Source organism: Neolamprologus multifasciatus, chromosome 1 (genome assembly GCF_963576455.1).
Source record: "Neolamprologus multifasciatus chromosome 1, fNeoMul1.2, whole genome shotgun sequence".
NCBI lineage: Eukaryota > Metazoa > Chordata > Actinopteri > Cichliformes > Cichlidae > Neolamprologus > Neolamprologus multifasciatus.
The window spans coordinates 24,158,608-24,173,614 of NC_140439.1; the positions used below are offsets into that span (position 1 = coordinate 24,158,608).

A 15,007-nucleotide genomic window follows, 5' to 3' on the forward strand; every position below is an offset into this window, starting at 1 on the left:
TTTCTATGACTAAGATTGGGGGATTGTCTTTAAACGAATTCTTGTGGTGTTCAGAAGTGGTGTACTAGCTTACAACCCAAATCTAAAAAAGCCAACACAACCTCACAGTGTTGGCAAGCCACGATAGATTTAATTCGCTCAATCTGACAAATTAACAAATTAGAGTTACTAATTCTCTTTTGCTCATAAGTAGCATTAATCATTCAAAAATAATGTTTTCTAAATAATCATTGCTCACCCACCTACAACCTTGATGAATTACTTTCATTATTAAGAAAAGCATTAGGGATGGTTATTCACTAAAGGAGAACAGAGCAGCTAATTTAGTAGTCAAAAACAGTTTTAACACAGGGGGTCGCACATACTTCTAGGTATTGTGTTTAAAAGCAGAATAAGAGGGCAGCCCCTTCCAGAAAACTCACACTGGAAAATGGGCATACATCTAACGCACAAGGATATTCTATTTCAATCAAATAATAATATCAATAATTCAGAAGATACCAGATGTACCTGAGTACCGTATCTTGAATCCTCTCTTGTTGGTTGCGTGGTCAGTGGACCATCGTAGATAGAGTTGGTTTGTCTTTGATGTGAAGTTCAGTTGAGAGGAATGGTTACCACTTAGCGCAACAAGCAGTGGGCTTTGTCCGGAAGATCCTAATGAAACAAGTAATTTAGTTCAGAGCCATGTACAACAAGTGATTGATTTTTATAGACGTGCCTGTTTAGACAATATGCTATTTTGTCATTTAAGTATCTGTTGCAAAGAAACGTAGCGATGATAGTAGGAAAATTTTGATAAAGTTAAACTTCTTAGATATGAGTCTCCATGCATATCTCCAGATGAAAAATAGCCTAAAGTGAAGCGGCAAGGAAATTTCTTAGATGTGAGGTACACACAATTGCCAAGTTCAAGAAGTGACTTGCTACCTCCAGATTACTTGAACAGTGTCTGCGTTTGATTTTGTTTATAAAAGATGCTTTTAAATACTATAGTAGCTGAACAGCATTCTCCAAATAGTCTACTATTCAGTAATGCTTCAATAGATTAGAAAACAACCCGGTCACTGATGCTTCCTCTGTGATGTCATTAATCTCAGAAATATCACAGGGAGCTTACATTTGTTTGGACCACGCAAGATTAATAGAGAGAGAGAGAACTTGCGTGCAAATGTGTTCACCCTACTTAGAAATTCCAGTAAAATATGCATTTAAAAATGTGTTTGGGTAGCTTGATATAACGTTTATTGGTATACAAATTAACATTTTTAGCTGTCGCTAGTCAAATTATTCTAATATAGCTTCATAAAGTTCTTAATGTACACTGCACAAAAAAGCCACAAAATTATACACAGAACACATTATCTACCCTGTACACAAATTTCCTGCTCCATAACCTACTTGGAAGTCCTGTGGGGTAAATTCCTAACACCCCAAATGAGAATTAAGTATTATGTATCTTGTTAACTGAACTGTTGGTATTTTGAACAAGAAAACATAAATTAAAGCTGGATCTGAGTATGCGTGCGTGTGCAGATGTAACAAATGTTGGGAAGGATTGTTTACCATCAAAAATCTCCAGTTCATCAAACTGCTTCTCGCTGTGGAACATCTCGACATAGATATTGATGGTGTAACCTGAGGGGGGGGAATCATTTACTGCCAAGTGCAAATGTACTGTAACATGCAACACATAGCGTATAGCAAATGCACACACACATGCATATTTAGGCTGAAAGACCAAATGCAGACTCAGAGGTCTATCAGGTTCAAGAATAAAGCAGGTTAAGGTTAAGTAAATAACACACAGCTTGAGTAACATTTCACTCAAGCTGTGTGTTAAATTTCAAATTTTGTCCTTGCTGTAAAGAGATCAGTCTCTTTGGTTGCATCTAAATGCAGATGGTAAGTATTCTTCAGTCACAAGATTATTCCAACGCACATGTGTAACCCCATAGATAAATAGATAGACAGACAGATAGATAGGATACACACTGTACCTGGAATCATGCGCAGCAACCAGGAGCATGTCTGGCTGTTTGGATAATTGCTAGGAAACCCAGGGCTCAGTATCACACCCGAGGATGAAAACCGTTCCTCATTGGCTGGGCACTGGGCTGAAGGGGTTACCAAAAAGCCAGTTAAAGCAATCAAAAATGTAAAAAGAATTAAGAATAATAAATACAGCCTTGATTCTGGGTTTCCTTAATGGAAGCCCTATGCTTTTTAACATACACAAAAAAGTGGAAATGCATGTAGTATGCAACTAATCTGTAGTGAAAAATGTTTTAGACTTGCTTTAGATGCGTGGTAGTCACGTAACAGTTTAAAATGTCAGCATATGTGAAACCTAACGGCCGCATGCCCACTGATTCATCCTTTAAAAATGGCCCATTTATTAGTCTTGAGAACAATAACTGCAGAACTCTTTCAATTTTTCTGTATGTTGGTTGTTTCCTTAACAGGATTAAACACAAAAGGAGCGCCAGATCCTCTAAGAGAGATTTTTATTAGAATTCCTGTTATAAGAATACTGCTTTCTTTTCTTTTTTTATATAGAGGAAAAGGAGTTTCACTTGATGGAGAAAGCCATGTGTTTCTTTAACACTCGGCTATAGAAGGAAAGAAACTCATTTTCTCAAATAATAAAAATCAATATTTTTTTGTGTGTCTCATAGAATTACCAGTTGTCTTAGCAGAACTGAACATGTAACATTTTTTTGAGGAATCTTTACTCACAAAACCAAACATGCCATTTCTTTGCAACAATGAACTACTGTGTTACGGAATTATTATGCCCATTGTTGGAATATATGAGAAACTGGCTAAAATAAAAAGCCGCTACATACTTTTTAGCTAATTTTCAGTTTCAATGCACAATCCTAAGACTCTTCTAGAGAGACTGACAGCATTAGCGTCAGTGTGGTTCAACTACAGCCTAACCATTAACATTTGAATACTTAAAATTTAAGTAACTTTGCCACAATGCTTCATATCAGTTTGATTTTTTGAAGTTTTATTACTGTGAGACTGTGTTTCAATTAGTGATTTCCTGCATTAACCTACATGAAACATGACAACTCTCTGAGAATGATGCTGAGCTTCTTTTATGCAGCTGGGTTATATGTTTTGACTCCAAGTGTAATAATTACACAACAATAATTAAAGTTTTGGAGATGTGACTGGAGAAGCAACATGTCTTTTATGGAAGAGATATATTATAGAAGCATAGAGATAGCAAGAGATACTAAGTTGCTCATTCTGATTGTTAACATACTTATACAATGCCAGTGGTTAATATTTCTGCTACTGCTAGCAGTAGTAGTAGTAGTACTAGTACATAAAATAGTGGGAGAAATATAAGCAGCAATTAATTTTACACTTAAATAGGACTCATTTTCAAAACCATGACTCATTTTCAAGACTACAAAATAAAGGAAGCCACAACTGTTTTTAAACATCAATATAGGTTTAGTATTCACATGGGGTACCACTTAGAGCAGCTGCAGGATACATCCTGTGGCTGTGGATAGAAATTTGTCAACAAAATTGGGAGCCTAGAAAATGTGGGTTGTGGCGTGGGTGTGGTCTCTGGCCAGCTGCAGAGGAGGGGTGACACAGTGAGCTCCCGGGGCGGCGCAGAGGCGGGGTGAACAGGTGTGCTGGGATCTGACAGTGATTGTGTCTCTTTATATGTTGGCAGTGACAGTCGGCGGGAGAGCGGACGTGACAGCAGAGAGAGAGCGGAAGTGTCTGTGTCCCAGTCAAGAAACCACAGTATTAAATAAAAGTTCTGCTGTCAACATATTCGCCCCAGCGTATGTTTCTTGGGTCCAACGTTACACGGGTGTTGACTAGGCAGAAATGATCTTGCAAAAAGACAGTTGAAGTTGAATAATGGAAAGCCAGGATCTGTCGATTCTGGAGCTTGTGGTGAATTACATGCCAGGATATCTCAGCTTTTGCTGTATTGATTTTGACTTCTTATTTTAATCTGTCCCTTGTCAGTGCATAGTAAATTCTCTTCCATAGGCAAAAAAACCCAACAACAATAACGTCTGGTTTGCTTTGTTTTTGACAGTTCCTAAAATGTGCAGAAAGCGAAGAACTACCAACCATTTTAAAAACGTATATTCTGTTTACCATATACATGCTAACCTAAGTGAAACCAGCTATACACTGAGGATAATAACATATTAGGATAGATCATTTCTGTTAAATATGCCTTACCTTGACATGTTGGGGGCGGGGTTTCAAAGAGCAAATGAGAGTTGAGTTTACACATAAGCTCTGCCTTTCCAAGCAGCGTGTATCCAGGTAAACAGCGATACTTCACAATATCACCTAAAATTGGAAAATTATATTATATAACATACATATATATAATTATAAATTCTGTTAATTTATTACACGAGGCAGGCAAAGAAAAGAAAACTTTGACCATAAAATTTCAACTGTTTTTAAGAAATGACATTATTTGTAACCCCAATCTAAAGGATAATAATAAGTACATAAAAGACTATATTAAATACTCTAAACAGACGCAATCGACTACCAGTACAGATGACACACTGACTTTCTACAAATCTTTAAATTAATTGCCATGTATCTCCTTGTACATCTCTTCAAAGAAGAGCTTCCTATTTTGTTATTACTAAAATGACTAATGTTGGAAGACTAGTCGAAAATCGCCTTTTCCTGAAATTAGTACATATTTGCATCAAATGAAGAGTGCAGATTTTATGCCCTCCCGTTTCACTGGATTTCAAGAGGAGAGGATCGCTTTACAGAAAATAAGGAGTGAAGAGAGAAGGAACAACAATTTTCACAATCAACAGCCCTCTAAATGGAGTGTAATACATTAAGGCTTGAAAGAGTCTATCTTTATGAACTTTGGGAAAAAACTCTGACATTTTATGATTTGTATTTTTTAAGAAGCGAGCACCAGATTAATGTTGCTTCTTATGCCTTCCAAAGAAAAACAAGAAAGATTTTCCATCTTAAAGTGTTGTAAATCTACCGGGTGATGTAATGCATGCTTCGCACTTCCAGGAGACGTATAGTGCCTCACAGCATAAGACCAATTTAAAACAGAATAAACAAGCACATTATTTTCTTGAGAATGTTCAACAATTCTGGAATTTGGTAGCACATCAATAACAAAGCTAGTGCTCTCTCTAAGGAAATTCACTCTGGCAGGTTTTGTGCATGTAAAATTCACCTGCAGTCAAACAGTCTGAGAGGTTTAATATTTGTGCATATAATTACGCCAAACAAGCCCAAATTGGCTTCACTTGTGGTGGGCTCAGGTTTGGCACTTTTTTCATGTTGCTCTATACGAGGGAGGTATGAAGTATGACTATTATCACTGTTGCGTTTGTCTGCATCCTTTTAGGACTACTGCATTTACCTACAACTTTCAATCTGAAAATAAAAGCTGATAAAAAATAAAGTAAATGTCTTCATCATCCTTCAAATAAAATAATATGCTACCAGTGAATTATTAAAAGGTTAAAAAACTCAACAGATCATTCAAAAATAAAGAAACTTTTCTACATTCATAAAAGCTGGGATGTGAAAATCTGGGTTTTCTGTACAAAAAAAAATTGTTTCATATTTTGCAAAAAGAGACTGGGTTCTATTTGCCACTGGCAAGGTACATTGATCTGGCTGGCTTTTATGAAATGTGTGATTTTTTTTCTTTTTTCTTTTCTTTTTTAAAATTACAGCCCTGTTGATCTAAAAGGTCACCATGAGCAAGCTGCTTTTCACAAATCACACACACACAAAACAAGGCTGAGAGAAAAGAAAAAACTTGACAAGCAATCATTTATACCAAAATGCATGTTTATGAAAAGATTGATAGTAGTACATATAACAGGGTCCCACCTAAAACACTATCATTTCTATGAAACATGGAGGAAAAAAGTTTGTTTATTTACAAAGGCCTGGAAAATTGCATATAAAATCAAGAGGCCTTTGTAAATAGCTTTATCCAAACCATGACCAGGTGTTTGCCTAAAAAAGTGACCTCCTTTTGTTACCTGACAGAAATGCCATTTCAGTGCAGATAAATGTCCAGTCAGCAAAGAACATATACACTGGCTAGTCGTTTTGTCTAAGCATGAGGGCAGATTCTTGCCCACGTCCAACAAGGCTTTATGTGTGAGGTATTCTACATTTTACATGACATTTGTGTGGTGGGAATATTCAAGTCTGCAGGTGCTTTGCCTGCTCTGGAACTGGCATTGACAACTCGTGACCAAGGAGAAGTCGGACTCCACTCTTCAAAGATATGCTACACCCTCTGGTTTGCATCTTTGCGGAGATCGACTCATACTACACCACGATGGATCTGAAGGATTGCTGGCTCAGATAAACTTTGTTTCACATTCCCCTGACCTCAACCCTATTGAACAGTTATGGCAAGCATCCCACAAGAAGTCCTTTGAACCAGGGGGTATCCAGTGAGACCTTATTTCTAATACACTACATGGCAATTGCAACAGCTTTAAAATATTATGTACAAAATAATTTTCTTTGCAAATGTGTCACTATTATTTTTATAATATTTGCTTCTAAGACACCAATACATAGAGGTACACTGAATGGATTTTATGAACAAGTGCCTCTGTACCACTAATAAAGCAAAAGAAAAAAATACCGTGACAGACAAGCATGGGCCTGCTATATTTAGATAATGCATTTGCAAAGTAATGTGGCAGATTAATGAAGTAATCAATCAGCAGAATAATGACCTACTACAAGCCTGATCAGGTAGTTTTTCATTTTGATCTTATGATGTACCACATTAGATAAGGCTGATGATCCTTTTTAATGCTGAAGAATGTAACAAACGATATAATTAAAAAAATCTTGCTAAATTAAGCAAATTTGTCATGCATGAATGCAGGTTCAGCGGACTAGTTATCAATAAAAGAGTTTTGCAGGTTATTCTGTTATAGTTGTTGTGTTTTTTGCAACTTTTAGCCAACATTTTTTCCCCGTATCAAAACCAATGATTATTAATCATGTCTATTACCTATTTGGAAGTCCTCATCTTCATAGATCATCTCTGCATTCTCCACAACAGGGGGAGGAGGGCATTTCTTAAGACGGTATGCTAAAGAGAAGAGATGAAAAAGGGGGTTAACGTACTCACTATTGAGAAGTTGTCTTAAACAAATTTACCTGGTGCAATATTACGAAAATCATGTTATTTTTCTCTTACTGCAGATCACTGCAGGACTTCTCCTTACACTTGCACCCCTGTCTAAAAATTAGACCTTGCCTATAAAAGGTAATAGGTAAGAAAACCTTATAATTTACCAGTATATGTTTAGTTTCTGTCAGCAAGATTACCAAGCTCAATTTCAAAAAGCTTGGCAGAGCATTAAAGCTCCATGTAAGGGAATTCTAATTTGGATGCATATCTAGATCACTTTCTTAAAAACCCTGAAATAGAGCATATGGCGAAAAGAAATATAAGCGATTAGCCCGACTCTCAAATCTTCATAATCCAGAGCTCCAGAAGACTCAAAACATATTTGGATCATTTTTTTTTTACTTTTGCCTTTGTACTCTACCACTGTGGATTTTACATTGAACAATCAAGATGTCAATGACTTGCAGATGTTCAGCTTTAATTTGGGTTAAGTAAAGTACCATGAGCCACAACTTATTTTACAGTCAAATTACCTGTAATGCTATAAAATAACTGCCCTTATAACTGCCTGGATAGGACTTGTTTTTATAAACTCCCTTGACAAAATAAAGATAGTGTATGAATAAGATAGTGTATGAATAAGATAGTGTATGAATATATTTTTTCCTCAGAACAAACTCTTAGATTTAGTTATAGGGTATTTGACTTTAAAATAAGTGTACTTTGTTGCTCAGAGGCTGGTCACATTTCACCAAAATGAAACTAGGGTTTCAAATGTCTTCCATATGTCTATCAATTTTTTAATCTACTATTCCAACTAGGGTCAAAGTGGACTATTCCATCAGATAATGGCTGAGAGGCAGGGTTCACCATGCACAGGTCACTCATTAATCATGGCTAGCAAACTGACAGAAAACCATTTATGCTCATATGCATACCTACAGTCAATTTAGAATCACCCATTGCCTAACATGCATATCTTTGAACTGTTGGAGGAAAAGAAGAACCCACAGTTATGCCTTTGTTGAAGTAAAACATAACATGAGATAGTAAACTAACACTATTTAAAAATAATAATAATAATAATAATAATAGTAAGAAGTAATAGAAACTAATGAAAAAGAGTCAAATAAAGATGGCTCGGTACTTGTTTAATCTTGAAAGGCCTATGACTTAATGTTATGAAGCTATTCACTGTTAATTCTAAGACTACAACAAAATGTAGATAACATGTAGAAATAAGCCATTTGCTTTAAATTACCATGGAAGTTCAGAATGAAGAAGCCTCCAGTTGAAAAGTCTGAATGAAAGCGAATCAGGACCTTCGGGCTAGTACTGTAGGCTGTCTCTAGTGCGGTGTTACCACTGAAAACTCCCAGCTGAGGACTGGACGTATCTGGGCCATCCCTAAATAGAAAGAGAGCAACAGTTGATGGGAAAGCTCAAGACATGGATACATTAAAAACTATTGACTGGCAAGAAGAGGAACCAAGTGTCACATTGCACATGCTGAAAGGTAACACAGTTTGAACTATGGTGAATTTGTTTCACTCCTTGTATTAATGATTCTTAATATAGCGCATGTGAAGTTCATATTCTATTCAAAATTCAAAATTTGTTGTTACAAAATCACATTTTTAGATGATTAGTAGTAGTAGGTAGTTTAGTTGTTTGTTTTGTATTTGGCTGCTAGAGCACTGACATGTCTGCAAAAATTGATCCACACCTCATCTCAATATATATTTTTGTAAATGTAGGATTACCTACAAAAGTACATTTGCTGATTCCCATTGAAGAAAATACATTTTAGTGATGAACTTTTTAAAGGGCTACATCCAGCCAATATAAAAAAAATGTGTAATATGTCAACACTGAGTACATGTTTCTGCTGCATCTCCAAAGAAGGGCAAGGACTTAAAATTACTTTCAAACTGTTATGAATTGCTCGTTGTAGAGTGATTTCCTTCTGCTGACTGCATTTAAACAAATGAAACAAAAAACAGAATTTGGTAATAACATAAAACATATGTGTCCGGAATGTCCACATTAGTCTACTAAAGTGGCTGCAAGAATATTTTTTTCTTCTTTTCTTTGTTTTTATCGCCCATTTCAAACAAGTTCGTTGAACAAAACCCACAGATTAAAGGCTTAACTTCACTCATTAAATATTGAATGTTGTTGAAAGGTTACATTTTCTAACACTCCTAAATGCCCAGTTTTAGGTTTTTAATGAACATGCCATTGGATTAAACAAGGGTTTTAAAATTTTAATTCATGAAGAGTGCCTGGGATCTCTTGGCTCCTCAATAATTCAAGGTCTTCTGAAGGTGTTGGAGCTCATTTGGAAGATCAAAATGTGCTATATGGGTCATTTGAATTAAAACTGTTAGAAATTCTAGACTCTATTTTTACTCACTGAAAAACACACAAACCCAATAGCAATACCTTTCTTAGCCCAAAAGACATTTTCTCTCCTATTTATTAACACGTGGATGTATTTCAGAGCTCTATTTATAATTTATAATTGAAAAGGGCAAAAGTCTGAAACTGTAGAGAAAAAAGTTTTGCTAGTGACATTTAATTCGGTGAATTAAAAGAAAACTATACATCTATAAAAGTAATTTAATAAAACTAGTAATGCAAAGTCAAATACTGAGAAAACCAACAAGACTTCTCCTGTGAAGAAAACCAAAAACCCCACTTGGTGTAACAACATGGTCGGGAACAAAGAATGAGAAGCTCTGCCTCATATTCTAGGTAAGCATTGCTTTTGGAAATGAAGGTTAAAAAATACAATAAATCAGATTTATTAAGAGTTTGCATGGTTCATCTGCTGTGCACTTTGTAATACATGTGACTGACAAAATTACAGTGCAGCCGAAAAAAGGATGGCATTGAAAAGATATGTAATTAGAGTGACAGGGGCTGACATGATTTAGCACCTAACAAATCCAAATGGCACATCAGATTTGGAGTCACTGGAGCTGGGCTGGAGCCTACCCCAGCTGTCTGGGGGAAAGGTAGGGTACACCTTGGACAGCACAGGCCACCCGTCCATTGCAGGGCTAACACAGAAAGACAGACAGCCACGCATGTTCAGATTCAAACACATGCATGCCTTTGGACTGTGGAAGGCAAGCAAGCACAGGGATTCTATCCCAAGGGCTTTCTTACTGCGAGGTGACAGTGTTAATCACTGCACCCCTCCATCAATCATCACTCATCCATCATTCTGCACCTCTGCATCATATTAGTAAGAAATAAATATGGAGCCAGGACCAGTGCCAGGACCAGTTTGGCTAATGAGAGTACGGTGGCTATTACTCTGTTTTTGTTTGGCTTCATTTAGAGAGTAGCCAGTTACTGTTCCAAAAATATCAACCTAGTTACAATCTGCAGCCAAATATGTCTTCTATCAATTTGAGGTGGGGAAAAAAGGAGAAACAAACAGCTCGACTAATTAATTGTAATGTGGCTTGATTACACTGAATAAAGGCATGTGGCTCCAGAAGACATTAGACATTTGTCATTGTGCATGATGATTAGATGTGGGTAGATGAAGCACTTGTGGATATTCAAACCATCAAAGCTTCATTTTTTCATGGTTATGTTTTTTACAAACCATACTTCTGTCTTCAAAGGCACACGAAGCATAATAATACACGGGAAGAATTTTACACATGATGATGAACAGAAGAGGGAGGTGATGTAATATTTGTGCATAATCATATTATAGCTATTTCAGCATAATTTCAAAATAAATAATAAATAACTCATTTTCGATTGATGTTGGGGTTTTTACTCAAAAAAGGTAATTCATTACACATTACTCATAACTTAAAAGTAATACAGTATATTACTTAATTGCTTAAGTACCGTAAAATGGCCTTGCCACATAATTACCAGCAATATAAACCTATAGGCCACACTCCTACACAACAGCACAAATCCCTTCCCTAATATGGACACATACACGATCTTACTTTTAGGTAAGAAAGGAAAGCAGAAAACACAAAGCAAAAGTGAAAAACAGCCCAAACTTCAAAACAACTTCAAAGCGATCTCCACAGTGATTTTACTTTAGAAACATGAACAGGCAGAAACAGAGGCTAGAAGCCTGACTACTCATCTCTGCTTCTGACCTCCTGTTGACCTCCCTTTCCCATCATTTCGTCAACCGAGATTTGTTGCATGTAATGCGTTACTGTAATCTCATTACATTTTTCAGTAATGTAGTAAGTACTGTAAGATGTTACCATACTAAATTCTGTAATTACATTACAGTTACAATCATGTCGACACTTGCGTTACAATGGTTCCTCAGTTATCTGCACGCCAGGCAGATAGAAAAGAAAACAGAAAAACCTCAAAAGTTTTTTTTGTTGTAAAGTGGAATGTGCATCCAGGACTGAAACGTCCTTCTAACAGAACGTCTGCTCTTTGCAAGCGTGTGCACAGACAACATGCTAATGCAAAGCTAGGCCAAGAATCCAGACTGATGTTAAAGCAGATGTTGCATGCTGACTCCAGCCCAGCAGCCACACCCTGATCTTCAGAATACTTTCAATCAAAGGGCAGTTTGGAAAGGAGCCGTTTTGTGGTGAGGGCATTTTACAGTTTAGGATATCTGAAGATTCCAGGTGCAAAATGATGATTACATTCTGAAGCCAGGTTATTATCTTAATCTTTCTAGATATCATTTCAGTTTATAACATTTCAGACGTTATAACATTTCAGAATCCACTTTCCCCCCCGACCATATCAAAATATTGCATTGATATTGTTTGAATGCTGATAATGTATAATTATTATTCTGAGCTGAGAATAAAATCTGAATTATTTACCAACATTATTCTTAATTTCATTCTCATCCACCACAGAGCATCTAAAATGCATAAAATATTGCCAGTATTATTTTTTTTAAAGTATTTAAAGAAATACTGCTTTTTTTATTGAGTGTCCAGCACCATTAACTACTGTACTGTGTTACTCTGATGTTAGATCTGATGCCCACTGTTAGCAGTGGTATTTGGCAAACAGCCAAACACAACAAGTGGAAGACCACAGAGGCTGTTTGGCTTTAGTCCCTGACATCTGGATGCAGCTGCTGTCACATAAACCCCAGGGGTGTACAGGACAGAAACCAGCAAACACGGATCACTGCGATATGATGCAAACACACCAAGATAAAGAGCATTCAAAAGACATTTGTAACAAGTTTGAGTAATGACAGGCCAAAACAGGGGAAAAGGAAATCAGCGTGACCACAAAGAGCAGCCAGTAGTAATTAACGATCACATCAGTGCAAGTGCATTCTGGGGTTTGTTGTGCGTAACAGGTAGATCTCTGACTTAACTATGAATGCAACTGGTGATTGTGAGCTTCTACTAATGGCAGCAATTTAGTTGCTCAGTCTGAATCAAAGAAACGTTCTGTGAATGCACCACTCCCAAGTCCAATTTTGGCCATTTCATTAGCATTTATACTATACTATTTACTACGTAAAAAAGGACATTTTTTGAAAGCCCTTTCATTTTCAGTACAGTAATTTATTTTAAACTGAGAGCAAGTTTGCTTTTTCATATTTAGCATGACCCGTTTTTAGACTGAACTTCCAAAATTAACCTTTGCAACTTTCATATTAAATTTAAACTATTTTTCCAGTCAATTTCTTATTAACCCAGCAGCACAAACAGTGTCTTATTCCACTTTCTGTCCGACTGAATTAGAGCATCCAAATAGTCCCAAATCATTATAAAACCTGTGGCTGCGATCTTATGCTCTTATGAGTTCAATTAGATAACGTCAGTTATCCTGTTTTATTAACAGTTCACCGGTGATGGATATAATTAAAAGTATTTCAAATACAAACTCCATCATTAAAGAAAAAAATTCAGCAGGCCTGAGTTCATATAGTAAATTTAATGTAGTCTGGTAATTCACTGTAAAACCCACTGTTCCTGTTAAATCGCTTCAATTTTCCACATGAAAAGCATATTCGTTTTTGTCTGGGTAAGTCGAAAAGTCAAAAAGAATATTAAGGAAGAAACATTTTTATAAGAGGATGTTTGAAGTGATAAGTATTAATGCCAGTAGACTCTATTTACATGCATATAATGCAGTAGACCTTTGGATTAGGTGCTCTTAAGCTGTCTAAGACCCTGGAAGGTAGATAGCATCCCACTGGGTATGAGAAAAGCACTGTGCTCCTCAGTGTCAGCCCCAGGTCACTTCCAAATATATTCATGTGTTTGAGATATAGCTACATTGAGCTATTATGTGTGAACTAATCTCACATAACCGAGTTCTTTTCGTTCCCTACAATCTATGAATGTGATTTTATGATTTTGTTCCCTGTGAAATGTGCCAAAAACACATAAATCACTGAAATCAATTTGCAACTGCAAAATAATTCAACATAACGCCTCTCCATAGCAGAATCCATGGTTCTTTTAGCTGGCGAGATTGAAAGCGAGTAGTCACCCACTGTAAATGTATTACTTTCCCACCGCCTACATTTCTGATGCTTGCTCCCTAGAGCTTGACTCTAGAGCCTGAAATGTAAAGCCTGACCTCACCTAAGCACCAAGTATAGCTAAAACCAAAATCTGCTGGATCTTAATTGTCTTCCTCATAAAACTACTGTTTAAATCTACTGTTGTTATTCAGGAAAATTAATGCATATTAGGTGAAATTTTCTCTTGGCCCAGGCGCTTCAGATCCAGCTGAGTCTTGTTAGATTGGTGAACCCAGCTCTGCCACTCTTTTCATTACATTTCCCACTCCCAACTGAATCTCATGATTACTTCCAGAGTTCCCGAGCCCTCTCTGAGTCTGCGTATGGCCTTGGTACTGAGTTAGATTGAATTGGTCAGTGGTCCCATTGTAAATGCATTGCTCTCATACACCCCGTATTACACTTACCTCCACACTGAATCCTATTATTACTGCTGAAGAGTCTGCGTATGCATTACATAGCACAGTGTATGTGTGCGTATGTACTTTATTATCTAGGTTATAGTGTATGGTCTCTGCATATGAACATATACGATAAAATTTATGTATAATTAACGTTACAGAGAAAAGTAAAAATGAATAAAAGATGATCAATACCAGGGGATAAAATTCAATATATAGCCCCAAAATATGAGGAGAATGTGTGAATGTGTGTGACACAGACAACTGAATGCATGATCTTAGTAAAAGTTGATACAGTTTTGGTGTATTCTCATTAATGTGCAGACAGTAGACAGAGTGAAACTACACTCAAGACTTACCCATCAATGATTCAATCCCTGCATGCATGAGACATTAAATAACACTTCTTCATTTCTGCGTGTGCAGTATATGTCTGCGTGTGTTTTTATGAATATTAAGCCGTAACTATACCCAGACTTACCAGACAGCAATGTAATCGGTGACGGGTTCTGTCTGCAGTAAGGTAAAATTTATATAAACTCCATGTCCGTGGGGAACAGTGATGAGCCAGCTGCAATCTTGGGAGTTTGGATATTCATTGGGTACTGAGGTGAGTAGATGGTCCCATTTTCAGCTGTGACATTATAGCCACAAGGAGCTGTAAAAAGCAGAATTATAACTTAATTTTCATTTTTTCTAAAATGCTAAAAAATGTAATTAATAGTCTGGAACAAGAAGCGACAGAAGTGACAGAATGATAATTTTACAAATAATTTATCCAGTAAATGTTCCAAGTGACATAAGTGACTTACTAATTAATTGTTTACAATGTCAACTTGTGATGCAGGTGAAAGAAATTTTTTTTTCATTTCCTAAATGTCTACATTAGAAATTGCAAATGCTTGTTTAGTAAGGGTGACTTAT

At 36.4% G+C, this 15,007-nt stretch overlaps 1 protein-coding gene across 1 annotated transcript in view; it reads right to left on the reverse strand.

The window, feature by feature from the left end:
* The window catches only part of csmd1b (CUB and Sushi multiple domains 1b), a 437,934-nt gene that overhangs the window by 46,922 nt on the left and 376,005 nt on the right, over window positions 1–15,007 (reverse strand). Inside the window, 8 exon segments of the mRNA XM_085164942.1 lie at window positions 511–657; window positions 1,567–1,638; window positions 2,001–2,117; window positions 4,231–4,344; window positions 7,043–7,123; window positions 8,427–8,572; window positions 14,565–14,682; window positions 14,685–14,741. Coding sequence (XP_085021068.1) covers window positions 511–657; window positions 1,567–1,638; window positions 2,001–2,117; window positions 4,231–4,344; window positions 7,043–7,123; window positions 8,427–8,572; window positions 14,565–14,682; window positions 14,685–14,741 — 852 coding nt within the window.